This window comes from Globicephala melas, chromosome 15 (genome assembly GCF_963455315.2).
Source record: "Globicephala melas chromosome 15, mGloMel1.2, whole genome shotgun sequence".
NCBI lineage: Eukaryota > Metazoa > Chordata > Mammalia > Artiodactyla > Delphinidae > Globicephala > Globicephala melas.
Genome location: NC_083328.1, coordinates 57,112,971 through 57,135,999, shown reverse-complemented (window position 1 = coordinate 57,135,999; position 23,029 = coordinate 57,112,971). Strand labels below are relative to the sequence as shown.

The 23,029-nt window shown below is 42.1% G+C and overlaps 1 protein-coding gene across 4 annotated transcripts in view; it reads left to right on the top strand.

Moving 5' to 3' along the window:
• Positions 1–23,029, top strand: part of PTPRA (protein tyrosine phosphatase receptor type A) — a 183,725-nt gene that overhangs the window by 132,220 nt on the left and 28,476 nt on the right. For all 4 annotated transcript variants that reach the window (XM_030847501.3, XM_030847499.3, XM_030847503.3 and 1 more), the window contains 5 exons: positions 2,799–2,883; positions 3,882–3,955; positions 4,170–4,306; positions 16,858–16,948; positions 18,432–18,508. In XM_030847501.3, coding sequence (XP_030703361.1) covers positions 2,799–2,883; positions 3,882–3,955; positions 4,170–4,306; positions 16,858–16,948; positions 18,432–18,508 — 464 coding nt within the window. The remainder of the gene's footprint in view (positions 1–2,798; positions 2,884–3,881; positions 3,956–4,169; positions 4,307–16,857; positions 16,949–18,431; positions 18,509–23,029) is intronic.

The window sequence follows — 23,029 nt, the reverse complement described above, 5'->3', positions numbered from 1 at the left end:
TTTACGATAAAAGTCCTCACCTCAAATAAGGGGTCAGTATCTCACTGTCTCTTCTTTCCATCTTTATTTCACTTCATTTGGTCTTCCTCAACAGCTGCTTAACTGAAACCACTCTTGAGAAGGTCACCAATAACTGCCCTCTTGTTAAATCCAATTTCACATCTCTGTTTTCATCCTACTGAATCTGTTGATTATTTGATTGAGTTGACTACTCCCTCCTTCTTGAAAAATTCTCTTCTTGGCTTGCATGACATCACGTTCTGCTGGATTACCTCCTACCTCATGACTGCTGCTTATGAGTCAATTTAACTAGCTGATCTTTTAAAAGAATGTAAATCCATTTATATCTCTCTCCTATTCAAACCCTTCCAGTCACATAGTGTTTCTCATCACATTCAGAACTAAATCCACACTCATTACCATGGCCTGCAAAGCCCTAAGTCTTCTGGCTTCTGCCCACATCTCCAGCCACATCTTGTATGAAAACTGGTCTTTGTGCTATTTCTTGAACTCACCAAATTCCCGAGGGCTCTTATGCTTTGCTGTTCCCTGTGCCTAGAAAGCTCTTTGCACAGATCTTTTTGTGGTTCACTTATTCACATTATTTAGACCACTCTAAGTAATGGCTCAGTATAACCACTTCAGACCTTCCCAAACTACTCTAACATAGCCAACCAATTCCCCCTCCCCAAAACCCATCACTCTCTATCCCTTTACCCTTCTTTTCTTCATATGTCTTGCCCCTGTCTGAAATTGTTTATGAACAGTTTTCTCCCACTTCCCCCAGAATGTCAGCTGTCTGTCGCTTGTCTGTTTAATCAATTCTCTATTCCCAGTGTCTGGAACAGTGCCTGGCATACAGTTGCTGGTCCATAAATTTTTTTTTTTTTTTTTTTTTTTGCGGTTCACAGGCCTCTCACTGTTGTGGCCTCTCTCATTGCGGAGCACAGGCTCCGGACGCGCAGGCTCAGCGGCCATGGCTCACGGGCCCAGCTGCTCTGCGGCATGTGGGATCTTCCCAGACTGGGGCACGAACCCGTGTCCCCTGCATCGGCAGGCAGACTCTCAACCACTGCACCACCAGGGAAGCCCCATAAATTTTTTTGTAAATTTATTTATTTTTGGCTGCATTGGGTCTCCATTGCTGCGCATGGGCTTTCTCTAGTTGCGGGGGCTGCTCTTGTTGCAGAGCACAGGCTCTAGGCACGCGGGCTTCAGTAGTTGTGGTGCGTGAGCTCAATAGTTGTGGCTCGCGGGCTCTAGAGCACAGACTCAGTAGTTGTGGCACACGGGCCTAGTCGCTCTGAGGCATGTGGGATCTCCCGGACCAGAGATCGAACCCATGTCCCCTGTACCAGCAGGCGGATTCTCAACCTCTGTGCCAACAGGAAAGTCCCCATAAATATTTTTTGAATGAATGCTGCTAAGAAGTTGAATTAGATGAGGATGGGAATGTTTCCATTGGATTTGACAATATACCATTTGTTGGTGTCCTTGATGAGCAATTTAAATGGCTCACTGAGGGTAGGAGTCAGAGCAAAATAGATTAAGGAGTACCCAGAGGTAAGGGGTTGGAGAAAACAACTGTTAAATAAGACAACCGTTGTGAGAAGTTAACTGTGAAGAGAGACATGGGGCTGGCTGTTTGTGGTTTGAGGAGGGTAAATGAGGTCAGGAAGACAGGTCTTTGAGGTGACAGTAATAGATGTAATACAGAACATATGTGACAGGATTGACCTTTACATGGGGGGATCTGCTAAAGAGGATGAAAAGTGGTGCTGCTAGGAAAGATGGAAAAAGGAGAAGATAGTTACAAATTCAGGCTGGTTGTGTAGTTCGTGATGGGGGCTTGAGAGTGCAGGAAGAGGATGAGGTGGCACCTGGTCAGCTGCCATGAGGTTCAGTGTCGGGTGGAAAGGAACCCAGGCCCTATGGAATGGAGGGCAGAGTTGCTGTATCTCCAAGCCAGATGTCACTGTAGTTGGGGTCCCGGTAAAAGGTAGCTGTGGAAAGAGGGAGAAAAGAGTACCCAGCGTTTTTTGACACTGGGTACTTAAGGATCTAATAATGTGTCCTTGCTTTAATCAGGAACAGTATTCTCTGTGCCAGGAAACCATTTGGATTTATGATAGGAAAATTGTCATTTTTCCTTTCTCTACCATCTTCCTCTAGATGGAGCGCACTGAGCCTGGGAGAAAGTACATTGTTGGCCCTGCACACCCAGCTTGCAATTAGGAATGATGAATACTCTATGAAATATTTGAGTATTTCTTATGTGCTGAGCACTGATTTTGTTTTAGGCTCTATAGCAATGAAAGAAACAGTCTCTACCTTCAAAGAGCTTTCATTGTAATGCAGGGAGACACAAAATAAACATATGTATGATAAGTCAGACATGGGGTGGGCATGTCACCCTGGGCTCTTACCCTACTGTACCCTCCTCTTCACCCAATAGCCCTGGGCTGGCAGTGGAAGGTGTCTCTTTTCTCCCTCCCTCCCTCCCTCCCTCCCTCCCTCTCTCTCTCTCTCTCTCTCTCTCTCTCTCTCTCCCCCCCCTCCCTCTCCCCCCTCTCCCTCTCCCTCTCCCTCTCCCTCTCCCTCTCCCTCTCCCTCTCCCTCTCCCTCTCCCTCTCCCCCCCACCCCCCTCCTTCTCTCCCTCTCTCCCTCTCCATGCCCAGCCATCTACATAAGCATTTGGAGGAGCCCTTCTTCCTCATTTGGGTGTTTCCCTGAGCAGCCAACTTGAGCCCTCCATTACATACAATGATAATAACATGTTTTGTTCTCTTGATTTCAGATGAGACGCCAATTATTGCAGTGATGGTGGCCCTGTCCTCTCTGCTAGTGATCGTGTTTATTATCATAGTTTTGTACATGTTAAGGTGAGCGTGCTAATGCTTCTGCATTCTCTTGGACTCTGTTTCAATACCCCAGGGTCTCAATAAGCCCACACAGTCTGGTTTAGAGGTTGAGGGAAGAAGTCACAGTCTGTTGTTACTAATAGGCGTTTTAAGATCTTCAGATCTAGCCCTATTGAAACAACCCCTGAAAGCACCCCAGTGAAGATTATGTGTTCAGTAAAGGTCTACTTTATTTCTAGTTGGGGCTTTGTCCCCAAACCCTTCTAGGGCCCCTGACTCAGGCATGCTGAACTGAACCATGTGAGCTACAGAGTTTCTCTTTCTGACTTTCTTCCAGGGTCTTGTAGGTATTACTCTTCAAACAGGTACCAAAGCCAGGAAGGGAAACCCAAGGGAGGGAAAAAGAAGGTGCATTTGTTCTCCTCCTGCTGAAGTCTCCACCCTGACTAATTGGGTTTAACTCTACCCTTATTTTTGGCTTAAGCTACTCTGGGCTCCCTCTCTTCTTCTGCAGGGATAAAGAGAGGGAAACCTTGTACACCCCTACAGTTTGTTGTGTGTCTCCACCTTTCTGCAGGAGACTTGTGGCCAGACCTGTGCCAACCCAGTCTGAAGCTCTGGGCTTCTCCCTGGTTACACCAGGGAAGTACCAGGATTTTTGTTTGATACTCTTATCTCCCCCCACTGTATTCTACCCACGCATCCTACTTCCACCTGGTGTGGCTATGATCTGCAGCTAATCCTGGAACTGGAGCTGCACAGAGGAGCCATTCAAGCCAGAACATACTGTGGGGTTCTCTGGGTTGGATTCTAGTGTGCTGAGGGTGAGCAAGAGCACAATGAGGTGCTCAAGTCACCACTGGAGCTGCTTCCGTGTGTGCAGAACCTGTCTCTAAAAGAGCCTGTTTTTTGGTAAAGGATATTTTAAAAGGCTGAATCAGTAAGTGGAGCTACAAAGCCAATGATTGGTCTCTCCTGACTCTGTGCTTAGTGTTTCACTATGAACATTTTCTTATTAGGTTTAAGAAATACAAGCAAGCTGGGAGCCACTCCAATTCGTTCCGCTTATCCAATGGCCGCACTGAGGATGTGGGTAAGACACCCCTAAATTACATGGGGAACCTTCACAGAGAAGAAAAATCAAGAAAATAGGAGTTTCCCCATCCTGAAAGGAAAGGAAAAAAGAGACTTGAAAGCAGCCCTAGTTTTTGGATGCCTGACCAATGAGATAGAACCCCTAATTTAGTCTCCAGAGAAGGGCTGTGTCCCCAGGGCACCTGACCAACCTTCCCCCTTATGCACTGCAGAACCCCAGAGCGTACCACTTCTGGCCAGGTCCCCAAGCACCAACAGGAAGTATCCACCCCTGCCCGTGGACAAGCTGGAAGAGGAGATTAACCGGAGAATGGCTGATGACAATAAGCTCTTCAGAGAGGAATTCAACGTGAGTTCTTTGCTGAGGCTGGTGTGTCAGCAGGGAGGAAGGCAGACCTAAGGTCAAACCTTTTGAATCATGGGGTAGAAAACAGGTTTCTAATGGGTTAAGAGGTGAGAAATTTTTTACCAGGTTCATCTGACTCCTTTCCTATGTGACCATGGATAGGAAATGCAAAAAGATTTGCCATACCTCCCTCTTCTACCCATCTATCCATTCATTCATCATTGCATCTGTTACTTTTGTTTAATAAATACTTATCAAGCATCTGATATGTGCAAGGTGCCAGGGATTTGCTGGGGAGCAAAAGCAGATCTAGTCCCTACACTCAGGGAACTTGCTGTGTAAGTTCAAACAACAATATAGAACATGAAGAACTGGTGCAGAGGCATAGGAACCTATATTAAGAGGTGGCCTTTTAGAGTCTAGAGCCAGGGGTCACAGGGTATCTTAAGTAGACATTAGGAATAGGTCATTGTGGAAAATGAGGACCATGGCAGACTGCAGAGCGCAGGCCTCATCTTCGGTAGTATTTACATTTGCATGTTTTATAACTCTCTCAAGGAAGCAGAACATGTTTGTGAATCTACCAGTTGATTATTCCAGTCCACCAGTTCAGAACTTCCTTTAAAAATGATATTTTAATTGAGACCTAATCATAGGCAAGGGCATTGGGGAAAGGGGGATGGGGAACATTCCAGGCACTGGGAATATCAGGAACAATCTGTCAGTAGTGAGGGTGGGTGAGGGAAGGGCACATTCAAAAAATAATGAAGGACTGTGAGTGGCTGAAGGGCAGAGACTTAAGGGAGTAGTAAGAGATGAAAATGTAGAAGACTGGGCCAGACTGTAGATCTTGTAGAACGTCATGAGAGAAGTGGGAAGCCACAGACCAACCAGATTTGTAATTTGGAAAAAATGACTCAGACTACTGGTTAGAGAATAGCCCATGGGGAGACCAGGATAGAAGCAGGAAATACAGTTAGGGGCTGCAGCAGTTAAGACCAGAGTCGCTGATAGATTGATGTAAAGTGGTAATGATTAGGGAAAGGGGAATGGATTTAAGGACACAGGAACAGTTCCAGAGTTGGCTAATTCATCAACTTGGGCATTGTTAAACTCTGTCTCCTTCATATCTTTCCACTCAGCCATGTGTCAGTCCTGTCTCTTAGGCTGGCTTTCCTCATGTTGCCAAAATGACTGCCCAGGGAATTCCCTGGCGGTCCAGTGGTTAGGACTTCGTGCTTTCACTGCTGAGGACCCGGGTTCAATCCCTGGTTGGGGTACTAAGATCCCATAAGCCATGCAGCGTGACCCCCCCCCCAAAAAAATAATGGCTGTCCCAGTTCTAGGCACCACATGGGGGTAAACAAGGTCCAGTGGGAAGAGAATGACTGTTTCTTCCTGTATGTCTCCTTTTATTCGTGAGGAAAACTTTCCCAAAAGCTTCTGGAGACTTCCCTGGTCACATATTCCTTCTTAAACTAGTCATAAGCAAGGGAGAAATAGCCTTACTGCAACTGGCTGAGACCAATCCAGATTATTCCAGTGTCATGTAGAGGATAGGCGGTTAACCCACAGAATGGGAGCTCTAGTAGCAAGGAGGAATGTTTATTGGGTGGGTGGGTTACCACTCATATCTGCTCCGCCTCTGAAGGGCTTGGGGGAGTGGAGAGTGATGTGGTCAGATTTGTACTCTGAGAAAATCACTAGCTACAATGTGGAGAATAGATGGGAGGGAAGCAAGAGGTGAAGCAGAAGACCATTTACCAGGCAAGAGTTAAGGTAATAACTTGGACTCTTTTTTCTGGCTGTTAGAAAAACACCATTTAATGCTCATTATTGATTATGAACATTCACCTCATCCCACAGGATAGCACCTCAGCCTCAACACTATAGCTAGGTCTCCAGTAGGCACTCTGCTGTTTTTTAAATATGATGCAGGCTACTTCTGGGTGATGGGTGGTGACGGGTATGTGACCTGGTGGCTGTACTTTTTTCTGTGAAATGAGTTCTTTGTTTAGAGGTGATTCCCTGAGATCCCATGATAAGGCATTCCAGTGAATACCTGGATAGGGGTGGTGTTCCTAAGAGGCATGGTAGGCAAATTCAGATAGGTATTGTGACAATCAATTGCCGTGGTATCATGGCCACTATGTTCATGGGCTCATTGGGCCAGCACTGGGGTGGTGAGGGAAAGGGCCGATCAACATCTCCTGGGTTCTTGCAGTGAGTGCCATTCAGTGAGCATACACATGGAGCATAAATATTTTCTGTCTTTTTTGTCCCAGTTATCTACTACCCAGGGATCAGCTTAGATCCTAACATCCAGTGAAGTGGATGGTGTGATACCTTGCTTGAAGTTCTGTTCACCAGACGGATTTCTCTTTTATACTCATTCAGAGCCATACCTTAAGTAGATTATCCCATAGCAATCTGCTTCCAGAATAAGCTAGCATGTCTCACAGAGCCATTTGTACACTAGGCTGGACTTTTTTCTCCTTTAGTCAACTGTTTATATCATCAGGAAGTTAGAGGAATCTATTGAAGGAGTGGGTGTGTGGCACGCGTTCTGTACACATCAGTTTCAGCTGAATTCTGGACATGTCCCAATTTATAGCTTATTGAATCACATAATACTTAGTTTATGACGGGCAGTTGACGTCATATGGATATCTAGTGTCCCATGGTCAGGCTTACAGTCTCTACCAGACCCCAGTGCTAAGCTAGGAACATAATCTTGCTGACAGGATCATGGTCTTGTCCCCAAATCCTAAGGTTTTTCATCATGATTCTCCTGCTCAGCCTGAACCACAGACACTTAGGGCCCCGTAGAATCTACCAGAGCTAATTTCTCTATGGCCTGGATCAGCTAGAGAGCCTTCTCTTTTCAGATCACTCAATAAATGAGTCAGAATAGGACACCAGCATGTGGTATACGCATGCTGTCTCCAAAATCCATAATGACCCAGCAAGCATCACTCCTCCTCTTTGAAGTGGGCGGTGGGGAGGGCGTGGGGGCAAGGAGTGGCAACTTACCCTTTACGTTGGAGGGGATATCCTGACGTGCTGCTGGCTTTTGACTTTCAGAAAACTTGGCCAAGGTGGCAGGCCACTATATAGTTGTGAGGGTGATGTCCTGTGAAACAGTGAGACAAAATCCCAATGAACCAGTTCACAGCAGAGAGAGGTCAAGATGATTTATCACTGAAACTGCTCCTGCCATGAGAAAGGGAAACTGCTTCATGTAGTCCTTGTGCATCATAAAGGAAAAAATAAGCGTACTTGCCTCATTAATAGCAAAATTCCAGGTACCACGGGTTATATTAATCTGTAGGAAATGTAACATCTGGAAAAGCAACTGCAAATCTGCAGCTCCACATGGTTCATGTATGACATTATACTGACATTCTTAAAAACTGTCAGCTTATCTGTTTGGTAACTTGCATGGAGAGTAATAGGAAGCATCAGAATAGCTAATATTAGTAGTTATTGAGCACTTGCTTCATGCCATCACTAAACTCACACATCTAAATGGATTATCTCATCATTATCCCACAACTTTTAAGTCTCCTGTAGCACTTAGGAGCTCTGTGACTCATCTAGGGACCTAGCCTTTTGGTAAAGGGAGATGACTGCTCCAGCAGCTTGCATTTGCTCTAGCTACTGGAATGGTATCTATCCAAAGGGTTAGGGGACCAATGTGGTTATTCCTACTCGTTGCTGTAGAATTCCATTCCAGCCATACATTGGGAAAATAGGTAGCTCCTAACATGAGACCACTTCAAGCCAAAAATCTTTCCATCTCCTGGGCTACAAAGGCTCCATTCAAACTAGCATGAAATTATAGCATTCTGGGTTCCCAGGAATTAGTTATCTGAAGGCCAGAACCCAGTAGACCCCAAAAGATGTATTTGCCTTTACCCAGTGGTTACCGTGGTAAATGCCTGCAGATTCTTAAGGGAAAATGAGGAGAAAGGTTCATGGTATAGGAGTGTTGATGTGCTGTGGCAGTGTTCTTTCTTACATGTGCCCATCATTGAAGGGTTCTAGGTCTGTGAACTGACTCAGGCCTGAGAGTTGGATGAGAAGGAGCCCTTCTCCAGCATGAGAGTCTAGTCAGGCCCCCTCAACTGACCTGAGCTGGCTGCCTCCCATTTCCATTATTGGGAGCTTCACAACAAATTATCCACCTTAGAGAAGTCTGAGCCCTGGTGAACTGTGGCCTCTGAGGCTTTTTTCTTCCCACTAAGATCAAGAATCCCTTTTTGAAGTCAGTTCCTTCTTCTAAAAGATGCGGGTGCTTTCCTCACCCATGTACACCCTCTAGTGAGGCATGCATCAAGGACATGATGAAGGTGTCAGTGAGAAGGTTGAGGCTGTTGGATCCCCTGTAACACTGATTTCCTCTACTTTGTGCCAAGGGCTTTCTGGCTTTTCTTTGTTACCTAGCTGAACCCAGCATTCTGTCCAGGTTCCTACTGGCCACCCCACCATTAGAACCGTGGCCAGTTTCCTGAGCGGTTATGCTAACTGCAGAAGTTCAGATAACCGTACCATAACTAGAAATCTAGCCGTATTCAAAAATTAGAATTAGACCCCTCCTTGGTCTAACATCCTCAAAATGTATATCAACAGCTATTCCTATGGTTTTTGGTGATCCAACTCAGTGAATTCCTGCAGTTTCTTCTGGGTATTAGTTCTTTGCTTTTCTACCTTCTTTATGTATTTTACCCTCCAGATCGTGTTATGCTTGCATCCTGATTATCCATGAGCAATGAGAGCTGGGTTGTGAGGCAGTTTTCATCATGAAAGCAGGATGCAGTAGAGAGCACAATAGAGATTTTTAGAAGTTGGCTTTCCCCAACTCCTCTGTTTCCTTTCTGCATCATTTCAGTTATCTCACTTTAAAGCCGTGTCTTTCACATGACCAGCCAAGGAAAGATGTGAATTCCATTGGCATTAACATTTAACAACCAGCAAAATTCTGAAACTTTAACTTTTGGTTCAGCAAAATACATATAGCACAGTCATAGAAGGGCCCTGAATTTTGTGCTGTCTTTGGAGATAAGTATTTGATTTTGGAGCTGGGCTTTTTCTTGTTTTACTATCTAAAATTGTCAGAAATAATCCTATTCCTTGGTTTCAGCATTTCTCATGTCCTTTTAATTGGCACTCCCCCTCCCCCAACTCCTTTACCATCAGCTAGAGCATGTCCCAGGTGATTGCAAGCCAATATGAAGTAACTGTTTTACAGTTGTGAGGTATGAGTGGCTTGCGCTTTCCCATAATGCAAGTTGGTTGACAGTTCCTTTGCCTTCATCTGAACTCGGTAATCAGGTTCACATCACCCGTATTTTCCCCATCAGTATCTCATCTACAACCCCACTCTCTGTTACTAACTGCTAAGTGAGTTAAGGTCTTTTACTTAAAAACAAGAGAAGTCAACTCAAGCAAAGAAGTGGGGAAGCTGGCAGAATCAAAAGATGAGATAGACTACCAGCCTTTGGACAGAGCAGGTCCTATTCTGGTGGGTCTGGGCCCTCTAGGGAAGCCTCTGCTTCTTCCTGGGTTTCAAAATCCTGGAAAAGAGAACTAGTTGGTAGCAAATGTAGGTCAGGTGTGACTGTGCTTGCATCGGTCAGCCCTGGCAGGAAAGAGGAGAGTTAACACATAGGACAAATACACTAATTTGTGTCCACTATCATAGAATAATATTCTTGTAATCATGGGGTGAGGAAGGCCTTTCTAAGCAAAACACAAGATTCAGAAGCTAGAATAGAATAGATTGAAAGATAATAAATATATTAAGATGTTAAGCATCTCTGAAAAATAACACCATAAGGAAGTGGCCAACTGGGAGAAACTATTTGCCACAGGTAGACAGAGAATTTTCCATAATATATAGAGCTTCTCCAAACCTGTGAGAAAAAAGTAAACATTGCAGGAGAAAAATTGGCAGTTCAGAGGTGAAAAACAAATGGTCTATAATCATAGGAAAAGAAGCTCAACTATATTTAGTAATCCGGATATCCAGATTAAAACTAACCATTATTTTGGGCCTGTTAGATTTTAAAATTTTATAAGATTGATATCAAGTATGGGCAGGGGTATGGGGATAAAGAAACTCTTACACACAGGTAGGGGAAGTTTAAATTGATACAGCATTGGAAGGATGATTTGGCAGTATCAACCAAATTTTAAATGCTTATGCTCTCTGACCTAACTTATGGGACTCTATCAGAAAACAAAATATATATTTGTACAAGGATGTTCATTGTAGCATTACTTATAATAGCAAAGAAAATAAAGTGGAAAATATTTATCTATCAAATAGCAGAATGGCTAAATAATTTCTTGCATCTATTATGAAATTCTGTACTGTCATTAAAATAAATGTGTTGACATAGAAAAATATGGGAAAAAACATATTCCAGGGGACTTTACATGGTATAATCCCCTTTTTTAAAAAAAATCTATGTATGTCTGCATTTGAGTGTGTTAATGCCTTTTTTTTTTTTTTTTTTTTAAGTCTGGAGGAATACTGTGAACTGAGCAGTGGTTGCCTACAAGGACGGGTAAAAGACAGGAGAGACATGATAGGGAACTTCCACTTTCTACTGAATTGTTTGACTTTCTTTTACAACAAGCATATTTTTAAATAACATTTTTAAAAGCAGACATTAAAAACTTAAAAGGGGCTTCCCTGGTGGTCCAGTGGTTAACACTCCATGCTTCCACTGCAGGGGGTGCAGGTTTGATCCCTGTTTGGGGAGCTGAGATCTGCGTGCCTCGCAGTGCAGCCAAAAAGAAGAAGAGAAAAAAACTTCTAAAAGTTTTTTTAATATAGTAAACAAAGCTATTCAAGCTTATTAGCTTTAGCGTAGTATCCATTATGCTTTAATGTATAGATGGCATATAGAATAGAGTTGGTGTCCCCAGCTTGAACTGTGCCAAGAGTCTTGTGGTCAGGTCTCTGTGAAAAGGAATATCATTAAATGGGAAGTTGTTTTGGAGGAAAAACTGGACTGTGGGGGTGAACAGCTGAAGAAACAATAAGCATAGGAAATGACAGCTGTTTTCGGATATCTGACAGACTAAATGGGGAGTGTGTAACATTTCTATGAAACCCCACTGGTTGAAAGTTGTGGGTAATGGAACTTTTGTCCTAAAGTTATAAGCTGGAACATTTTACTGACCAGCATTTGTCTCAGAAGGAAGCACTGAATTTGTTTAAAAGAAACACTTTGAAAAGCCACTTATTGAGGTCCCTAAAACATGTTTAAGGTTTAATAAATAGACTTTAGTTAGCTTCTGAGATGAAGGGGATAGGAGACAGCTAGGGAAAGAACTAGAGGCTGTGAGGCGGTCATAATCTGTGAATTGTGAAATGTGAAACCCCTTAACCCACGCAGGACCCTGCATCTTTAGTAGAGACAGCTTAATTCTTGGATTTCCAGGTAAAGAAGCATTTATGTGTAATTTGGTGACAGAACTGTGTGGCATCTGAGTGAATCAGAGGCAGAATAGTCTCTGCATTGATGAGTTGTCTCCAAATAAATATATCAGAGCCAAAGGCCTATGGGAATTATCAGTACCTATGTCAAGGGCTTTAGAATTCAACAGTCCAGGGAATTGGGAGTTCAGGATTTCCAAGGGGCAGAGAAGGTACCAGCTGACCTCCTGGGTTTTACACTAGTCAGTACAAGGGGAAAACAAATTGTGTATCTGGGTTTTAAGTCCTTCTAAACAGAACTGTTCCAAGATCAGGGGAACTGCCTTGGAAAGTAGTAGGCTCCCCATCACAGCAGAGTGTTCAGGCACTGGTGACTGTGGCCAAAGTATTTGGAAGGGGATTCAAACTTTAAAGTGAATGAGATTCAGTACTATACTGGAGACGTTAACACAGTAAGGCAAGAAAAGAAACGAAAGGTATTACGGATTGGAAAGGAAGAGACAAAAATCAGTTTTTTTCACAGAGGAGATTATTGTCCCAGAGAAATCCAAAGACTCATCAAATAAATTATTAGAATTAATGTTATTTTAACAGGGTTGATAAATACAAAAACAGCATAAAAATGAATGCATTTTCTGTTTATAAGCCACAATCAGAAAATCTAATAATTTTTAAAAGATGCCATTTACAATAGCATCCAAAATGTGAAGTACCTAGGAATAAATTTAGTAAAATATTTACAAACTCTTTGGAGAAAAATTATAAAAATGGTTGAAAACATTAAAGAAAAAAACCTAAATTAGTGAAAGAAATAGGATCAATGGATTAGAAGGCTCAGTATTGTAAAGTTGTCAATTCTCCCCAAACTGATATATAGATTCAATGCAATTCCAATAAAAATCCCAACAGGTTTTTTGTGGAACTTGACAAGCTGATTCTAAAATTAATATGGAGGAGAAAAGATTCAAGAATAGCCAAGACATTCCTGAAGAAGAAGAACAAGGTGAGGAGACCCGCCTTACCAGTATAAAGAGTCATTATAAAGTTTAGTAATTAAGACAGTTTTGTATTGGCACTGGAATAGATTGACCAGCGGAATAAAATAGAGAACCCAGAAGCAGATTCATATGTAAAGGGAAACCTATTTGTGACAAATGCTGTTGTAGTTTTGCTGGGGTAGAAGATGGTCTTTACAATAAATAGAGCTCAGACAATTGGGTAACCCCATGGGAATAAATGAAATTGAATTCCTGTCTCATACCAAAAATCAGTCCCAGTTGATGTAAACACTGAAATTTAAAGGAAAAAATGTAGAGACAATAATGTAGGAAAATATACTATGATCTCACATAAGAAGGTATTCTTAAGACTTAAAATGTTTATAAAGGGAAAGATTGATCAACTTGACTACATTAAAATGCAAAACTTCTGTTCATAAATAAATACTATAAAGAAAATGAAGGGGCAGGGCAAAAACTTGGTAAAAAATACTTGTAACACTTACAACTGATAAAGAATGAGTTTCCGGAACACATAAAGAACTTCTACAAAGTAGTAAGAAGATAAATAATCCAGTAGAAAGATGGGGAAACACTCAACTAGGTTCTTCACAGAAGAGGAAACCCTGTTGACCAGTAAACTATGAAATGATGGTGAACCTCATTAATAATCAGAGAAATATAAATTAAACCTACATTTGATACATTTAAAGTCTGACCGTAGCAAATGTTGACAAGGATACGGAATAACTGGAATACTTTACATTGCTGGTGGGAGTGTAAATTGGTACAGCTACTATGAAAAACAATTTGGCCTCATCTGGTAAGGTTAAAGATAGTCATACCTGAAACTCTTGCAAATGTGCATGAGGAAACACATACAGTTAGTGCTCAAAGCGGGACGGTTAACTGTAAACAACCCAAATATTCACCAGTAGTAGAATGGATAAATAAATGTTGGTATGGTCTAAAAATGGAGGACTACAAAGTAGTTAAAATGAATGAACTTTGGCTACATGGAACAACCTGAGTGGAATCTTCAGAACATAATGTTGGGCAACAAAAGCAAGTCACCATTTATCATTGCATTTTTATCAAAAAATAGACTGAACAATAAAAATATTTTTTTAAGGATACAGAATATATGGATACAAATAAGGGGATAATAAATACAAAATTCCAAGTTTACTTGTGAGAGGAGAAGGAAAAGGACATGATGAGGAAGGGCCCAAAGAGAACTTACAGGTTAAACTTATAAGAACTTACTTTTTAAAAAAATAATTGTAAAAATTGAAAAAAAAATTTTTTTAGCTGACACTTTTTAAAAAATGACAGTCTTGCTTCCAGTAAAGGCCTAAGCAAGGGATGAAGTGGTCTTTGATGCCACCTACTGTTTGTGGAGAATTTAACATCTTAGAGCCTTCTGGTTCAGCTGCTTCTGCCCAGCTCTCAAGGCTGGGTTTTTCAGAGTAGAAGCTAAAAGTAGGATTCCCCTTGTTTTCATCCTTGACCTAAGCTCTTTAATCTGATATTTTGCATCTAGTACAGTGTTCTCTAAAGCAAATCTTTTATTTTCTCTTGTCAAACAGTGACTCCTGTTTCTTCCTAACTTTCCTTTTAGGAGCCTCAGCCTACCTGGAGACCTAATTTTTCTTCATCATGACTGGGGGAGCTAGGGGTGCTGACAGGACTTTGAGATGTGGTCATTGTCATTACTGACCCTGAGGACTGTTTTCAAGAATCTTGTTATCACTACATCTGTTCTACATCATTTTAGACAAGGGATGTAGAGGAAAAGTAATGCCTCAGGATTAGTCTTGAGGGCTTTTAAAAACTTGTATCTCATCCTGCCCTGCATCAAGGTGGAAATCTAGCCTATCTGGGTGAAGAGACGGCAAACTGTGGGTGAACTGGGAAATTCCAATCTTCCGGTCCAGGAAACTCCTTTTTCCCCTTTATGTATTGACAGCAGTGGGTCTAAAGAAATTGGCTTTCTTAGTAAAATAACAGGCAGAACCTCCAGGGTTTTAACTCTGAAAAGAAAATCTCTTGAATAAGTGAAGGTAGATGGACTATGAGACCTTGACTCCGGTTATCTTGGGGTATTTCACTTTAATTTCTCCTACCACTATCTTGCTGGTTCCTAGGAAGTATATTTGCTCCTTCTTAAAACTTGTTTCTTTCTGGCGAAATTGGTTCCTTTTAGGCTGGCATTTCCTTTACTTAATCTTTTTTATTATTTTTATCCAAGCTAGAAACCTGAGAGTCATCCTTCATTCCTGTCTCTTTCTCTCCCCAACTTTTGTCCATTCCATCTCTAAATCTAGTCATTCTGACTTCATAATATATCTCAAAGGCATCTATTTCCTTGTACCATCATCTTTCCACATTCTGTACTTGCCTTCCTCCCAGCCCATTTTCCATGTAGCAGCCAGAGTGATTCTTTAACAGGTAAAGTGGATTGCAGTTTATAAAAACCTTGAATGGTTTCCTCGTGCACTTAAAGTAAAATTCAAACTTCCTATTCAAGGACCTATGTAGAAATATGTGATCAACCTTGTCAAAAAACTCATCTCCTCCCACTTCCTCTTGCCATCTCCACCAGCAACATTTTATACATAACACCCTCACTGACACTTTATTTCCTCACACAAACCAAGCCTTCTCCTGCCTCTGGGTCATCATACATGCTGTTCTTTGCCTGGAATACTCTTTTCCATACTCATCCTTCCTCATAGAGACCTACCCTTAATCTGTATTGGGGTATTCCTTGGGCTTTCTGATACTTTCTCTAATAACCTGTTCTCTCATTGCATTTATCATGGTATGTAATTTTATATTTACTTGTTTTATTTATTTAATATCTGTCTTTCACCCACAAGTTTGCATTGTTCATGAGAGCAAGAACTGTGTATATGATTTGATTCACCACTGTTTGCTCTGTACCTAACTCAGTACCTAATAGGTACACATTATATGTTTGTTGAAGGAATGAATGAAAAGTAATACATGAACCATAATTTACTTAACTGTTCTCCTACTGCTGAATACTAAGGTTGTTTTCAGTTTGGGGTCATTCTAAATAATGATGAAGTAAATAATTTGAACATAGAGATTTTTATTTATTTAGGCTAGAATCCAGATTTCCTAGGTCAAAGGGTATGAATATTTTTAAAGCTTTAAGACATATTTCCAAATCACTTATCAGGAAGGTTGTCTAGGTTGTAATTCTAAACTATTTCTCTTTTTGCTTTCTTAGTTTTGAATATATAGAACACAGAAGAAAACAATTCAAATAATAAAGTTTAGCTTCCTACTCCTATAAAACGAATTTATTGAATGCTTATTCTATGCCAAACATGAGATTATCTTATTTACTCCTTATGTAGCAGGTATTATTTTCCCAATTTTATGGGAAACTTTGGCCGATTTGCTCAAGTTCATACAATCCAGACTATCTCATGTCAAACCATTTATACTTACCCACATAGCTCCCAGTGCTAGCTGATTTACATTTGCTCCAAAACTGCTGCAGATTCAGTGTTACCTCATCCAAGTCCTCTGCTTCCTAACTGCTGCATCCATGTGAATGCCCTCTCACCCACTCACCTGTCCTTGCTTCCTTACCACATGATGCTAGAGGCTGGGCTGCCATACCCCCTTGTCAGGCTCCTAACTCAATTGACCATCCAGACCCCTCCTGTGTGGTTTACTCTGAGATACATCTCCAGCTTTGCATGGTGGTCAGCATGGGGATAAATGGCCCATCCTTTCAGTTGTGTCCCCAGTCCCATATACTGGGGTGGTCCATTTTGACCCAGCATTGTAACATGCTCCTAACCACATAGTAATCATATAAAGAGCATGCTGTGCTTACAGTAACAGGAAAGGCATTCTGCCCTCTGGGCATTCAAACTCTAAAGAGCTTAGAAGCTATTTAGAAGAGAGGTGCACTCTCTGTATTAGGTGCAAGTATTCACCTGGGCACATCTTTTCCCCCCTAAGAAAAGGTAGAACTTGCTGCCAGGTCAGAGTATGGTGCAGCAGTTTACATGTTTGGTGTTTATCCCTTTTAATAACTTCTGTAATTTCTCTTAACCTTTCAGGCTCTCCCTGCTTGTCCTATCCAGGCCACCTGTGAAGCTGCCTCCAAGGAGGAGAACAAGGAAAAAAATCGATATGTAAACATCTTGCCTTGTGAGTGTTTGTAGGGTTTCTTGGGATGTAACCTGAAACTGCATCTGTAGCCAGATTTTCTGAGGATGGAAAGAATCTTGTAATTGATCATAGGAAGGCTGGTAATAAGAATAGAGTCAAGCCTTTGGACTGAAAGAGCCTTTATGGCTCCCCAGGCAACCCCAGGTGCTCATAAAGTCAGTAGGGGTGCTTGACCAGGTTTTTTAAGGCAGGCCTAAAGTTTCTGGGAAGTTAAGGAGAGCAGTTTCACTAAGACCAGACAGCAAGTGCATGGTTGTTGTGGGGGTTTTTTGTTGCTCATTGCAAAGAAATTCCAATTCAGAGTTCTCTTCGTAACTCCTTCCCAGAGTTAGCCATTGCTAATCAGTTTATCTATAACCTAACAGACATTTTTCTAGGTTAGTGGTCTCCAGAATGGAATATGCATAATCTAGTGGGATGTGAGAGCAAAATGTTTGAACTTTGCTTTTTTTTTTTTTTGCGGTACGCGGGCCTCTCACTGTTGTGGCCTCTCCCGTTGCGGAGCACAGGCTCCGGACGCGCAGGCCCAGCGGCCATGGCTCACGGGCGCAGCCGCTCCGCAGCATGTGAGATCTTCACCGGGGCACGATCCCGTGTGCCCTGCGTCGGCAGGCGGACTCTCAGCCACTGCGCCACCAGGGAAGCCCTGCTTTATCTTTTATAATTGCTTTTTTTAAAAACTCATCCTTTAAATAATTCCTGGTGCAGTTTTGGGTGCATAATATATTAAAGACCACTGTACTAGGCATTTACAGATACTTATGTCTTATTTGTGTATAAATGCATGTATATATATTATATATTTTTAGTATAACTGGTATGCTGTATACATTGCTCTTTTTTCTTTTTTTCCCCAATGTATATTGGAAAATAAGTCAGATGGAGAAAGATAAATACCATATGATTTCACTCATGTGGAATCTAAAAAAACAAAACAAAACAACAAAACAAACACAAACTCATAGATACAGAGAACAGATTGTTGGTTACCAGAGGGGAAGGGGGTTGGAGGTGGGTGAAATGGATTGGTGGGGGGGTCCTACTGTATGGTGGTGGATGGTAGCTAGACTTGTGGTGGTGATCACTATAGTTATTACAGATGTTGAACTATAATGCTATATACCTGAAATGACTATAATATAGAGAAATGTATTGGTGTATTGGTATATATATATACCGATATATGTACTGGTAATTGTCAAGAAACAGAAGTGTTCACTTTCCTTTTTATCAACTGCTTACTATTCCATATTATGGATATATCTTAATTTATTTAACTTAGTCCCCTAATGATGGTTGAGATGTGTCTGAATTTTTGCTGTTATAAATAGTGCTGCAGTGACAACTTTATACTTGTGTGTCTCTCTACACATAGTCATAGATGTCACAACTGGCCTGGTTGCATTGGGACCAGTGAAAAATAAAATTGAATTTAATTGAAAAAAAAAATTTTTTTTTCTAGATGACCATTCTAGAGTCCATCTGACACCAGTTGAAGGAGTTCCAGATTCTGATTACATCAATGCTTCATTCATCAATGTAAGGAACTTGAGCTTTTCTCATTATTTCCTTGATTCCTTCTCAGCTGCATGTTAGAAGGAATATTTGTCATTTCAGTTTTTCCCGGAGGAGTCTGATTTTTTTAAAAGACTGAAAAAATTTTTTTAAAGATCAGACAGTTTAAAATGTATTCTTATGTTTACCTGTCATCATTCCCAAAATTTTCCCATGCAGAAATCTGAACCTAAATGTATACTTTTCTGTAAGAGTCAGTGAATCCTTTATTGAGCTTATTCAGATAACTAAGAACAAAAGCACACCTTGTCCTCCAAACAGGACTAGAATATCTGACTCCGGGTAAGTCTGGTTAGTCATGTCTACTATGAATTGAGAGAAGAGCTGAAACTGAAAGGTTTTTAGGGGTGATTTAGAGAATGTTTATAGAGATGGTGTGCGAGACTTGAGTATGTTTTATAGGCTGACGGGAGGGAACCAGTAAAGAGAGAGTTTGAAAGGAAGAGAGAGAGCAAGCAAGGAGCTAGAGAGAGCAAGCCTGACTACTGAAGCATGAAGAGAATACTGATGGAATTTGTACACCCATGATCATAGCAGCATTAATCACAATAGCCAAAAGGTGGTAGCAACCCAGGTTCCATCAGTGGAAGAATGAATAGGTAAAATGTGGCATATACATGCAATGGAATATTATTTAGCCTTAAAAGGGGAAGAAATTCTGACACATGCTATAACATGGATGAATTTCGAAGACATTATGGTAAGTGAAATAAGCCAGTCACAAAACAATAAATATTGTATAATTCCACTTATATGAGGTACCTAGAGTAGTCAAATATATTAAAACAGAAGGTAGAACGGTGGTTGCCAGGGGCTAGAGGGAGGGAGGAGAAGGGAATTATCATTTAATGGGTACAGAGTTTTAGCTGAGGAAGATGCAGAAGTTTTAGAGATGGATGGTGGTGATGGTTGCCCAACAATGTGAATAAACTTAATGCCACAGACCTGTACACTTAAAAATGGCTGAAATGATCAGTTTTATGTTACGTATATTTTACCACAATTTTTTTTTTTTTTTTTTGGCTGCATCGGATCTTAGTTGCGGCATGTGGGAAACTTCGTTATGGTGCGAGGGCTTCTCTCTAGTTGTGGCGCACAGGCTTCTCTCTAGTTGTGGCACACAGACTTCTCTCTAGTTGTGGCGCGCAGGCTCCAGAGCACATGGGCTCTATAGTTTGCAGCACGCAGGCTGTCTAGTTGAGGTGTGCGGGCTTAGTTGGCCCACAGCATGTGGGATCTTAGTTCCCCAACCAGGGATCAAACCCACGTCCCCTGCATTGGAAGGTGGATTCTTAACCACTGGACCGCCAGGGAAGTCCCTTACCACAATTTTTTTTAAAAGAATACTCATGGAGAGATTAGCGTTGAACATAAGAAAGGATGTTTTTTCCTCTGAGACTGATGGTAAAGGAATATAGAATAGATAGAGGTGGTTTGTAGGTGTGAATAAATCAAGCTGAGGGAACTCGTCTGTTTTTTCTAAGAAGTAAAGTCAAGGTTATCTGCTGAAAAGGGAGGATGGGACTGTGACATGAGAGTACTGAAGTCAGTAAGAAAGAATACTGAAAAGGGCATGAAAAAAGCATGTTTAGCTGCACCGAGGAACTACCTAAGATGGAAATCTTTGATATATAGGGGCCTCAGTTGTGTGATTTTCTCCAGTTGTACCCTAGGATTGGTGATATGCAGAAAACATGTGGTACTCAGACAAAAGGGCTAGGGAAGTCAGTTGTTGCTTCAAGTAGTCAGCCGAGGGCTTCAGGTTCAGTAGAGAAAGGAAGGGATCAAGGACTAGGTCTCAAGAAATTGAAAGAGCAGTCTTGGGATAGGAAAAGGAGAAAGATGGAAGAACAAGGGGCCGTGGCTAAAAAATAGGCTATCAGATGGACTTCAGAAATGGAGTAGTGCAGGCACCCTCACGAGTATGGATTTGCTGAAATTCCTGTATATGTTTCTTAGTGATGGTCATATGTTTATAGTTAGAAGGAAAGGAACCCTGGTAGAAATGATTGATGTAGTAGATAAGGAAAATGGAAAAAGGTTAGTAACCAGCTAAGAGTCCCAGGATTTAGATCAAAGATTATGATGAAGTGGTTGGGAGGAACAGGTTGAGTTTAACATTATATGGAAGAGTATAGCAATATCAGAATGTTTCCATCTGCAGGTAACAGAATACTCAGCTAGAAGTGGTCTACACAGGAACATTTACTTCTCATTTAATCCGAAGGCAGGTGTATAGCAGTTCTGGGGTGGGCTGAGTCTGTGACTCAGTGACATCCTTAAGAAACCAGGTGTTTCCATCTTTCTACTCATATCTTCAGCCTATTGGCATTGTCTCTTGCTCACAAGACGGCTACAGCAGTTCCAAACGTTTCTTATAAACACAACATAGAGGAGGAGGAGGAGGTGGAGAATTTCTGCATATGCTTTTCTTTTTTTTTTTTTTTTTTTTTTGTGGTACGCGGGCCTCTCACTGCTGTGGCCTCTCTCGTTGCGGAGCACAGGCTCCGGACGCGCAGGCTCAGCGGCCATGGCTCACGGGTGCAGCCGCTCCACGGCATGTGGGATCTTCCCGGACCGGGGCACGAACCCACGTCCCCTGCATCAGCAGGTGGACTCTCAACCACTGCGCCACCAGGGAAGCCCTATGCTTTTCTTTTTATTAGGGGCATGACCTTTCTCAGAAGCCTCTCCGGTACAGTGCCCTTCAGAGCCCGCAGGCCAGGATTGGATCACATGCTTACACCCTCTCTCCAGTCACTGGCTAGGGTGCTGAGAATTATCATGATTTACCCTTCTGGGGCTGAGGAATGACCACCTTCCAAGCCAATGAAAGGTAAATGTCTGAACAAAAGCATGGTTTTGATGGCAAGAAAGAAAGGGAAGGAATAGCTTTTCAGTTAGTGACCAGCAGTGTCTGTCACCGTAACCAGTTTGGCTCCTTCCCACATTGAAGGTGAAGACAGACAAAAGTAAGTTGGATGTTAAGGCTGGTAAGCAAGTAAGATGGGTCTATTCATGGTCATGATAAGCAAGGCACTAGAAGGAAACAAGCCTTCTCCTTTGGCCATGCTTAGTTGGAGCTCACAATAGGGCATCCTATAAAGGCTTGATGGTTAGGTAATATGAAAGTTTAGATGAAGAGGGTTAAATTGGAGGTACTTATGAACTCAGTGAAAATAGAAAAGCAGGAAAAAGCTTATGGTTAACCATTAGTAAGAGTCAGGGATTAAAGAAGATTTAGGTTTATTAAATTCAGTCAAAATTTTTTGATCACCTGCTGTGTGGTAAGCACTGGGGGTACGCTCCAAGGTTACAGAGATAAGATATGGTCCCTAGTGTGATCTACCTACAGGTAGATCATAACCTTTAGTGTGCAACATGTGTGAAGGAGGTATTCCCAGAGTCTTTGGGACTTAGAGAAAGAAACATTCAGCCAACCTGATGAGCCAGTAGAGCTGAATATTGAAGGGTAGGTCTGAATTCAAGAGAAGAAAGATGGGCAGAAACTTCAAAGCAAAAAGAGAAGTATGAACAAAGTCAGAGACTGGAAACAGTAGTCTTAGTTATAAGATATAAGATGGAAAGTCATGGGAGATGAGTCTTCGGGGATTGGTAGGAACTCGATCTTAGAAGGCATTGAATGTCAAGTGTGTCTGTTGGGGTTCTTGGTTGAAGATGACAAGAGTCCACTTTCTGTCTATTCTTTTCAACAGGAAGGGGTTTATTATAAGATAGTGGGTGACTTACAGAATCTGTGGGAGAGTCACCAGGAACAGAGCAGCCGTAGATGTACCCAACTACCCCGTATGACTCTCGTAGTGAAACCCCTGCAGAGGTGCTACAGAAGAACTCAATGCTTCCGCTGCCATGCTTGCCCAAAGACCAGATCTTCCTAGCACAGTCACCATCTCACATTGCTCACTTCTATCCCAAGTCTTATGTGGGACTGCTAGGAAGAAACTGGGTTCTTAGGCAGAACTGAGCTGCAAGAGAGTCTAGTGAATTTAGCTTTTAGTTTTTCAGCCTCTATAGAAAGAAAGTCAAGCTAGAAGTGGGTGGGGCTGGGTGCTGATTGAGTCACCTTACAGTATCTACAAATTTTCAGTACAGCTTAGAGTTTTTGTTTTTGTTTTTTATTTATTTTTGGCTGCGTTGGGTCTTCGTTGCTGCGCGTGGACTTTTTCTAGTTGTGGCAAGCAGGGGCTACTCTTTGTTGTGATGCGTGGGCTTCTCATCGCGGTGGCTTCTCTTGTTGCAGAGCACGGGCTCTAGGTGCGCAGGCTTCAGCAGTTGTGGCACACAGGCTCAGCCGCTGTGGCTTGTGGGCTCTAGAGCACAGGCTCAGTAGTTGTGGCACACAGGTTTAGTTGCTCCGCAGCATGTGGGATCTTCCCAGACCAGGGCTTGAACCCGTGTCCCCTGCATTGGCAGGCAGATTCTTAACCACTGCGCCACCAGGGAAGTCCCCAGCTAAGAGTTTTG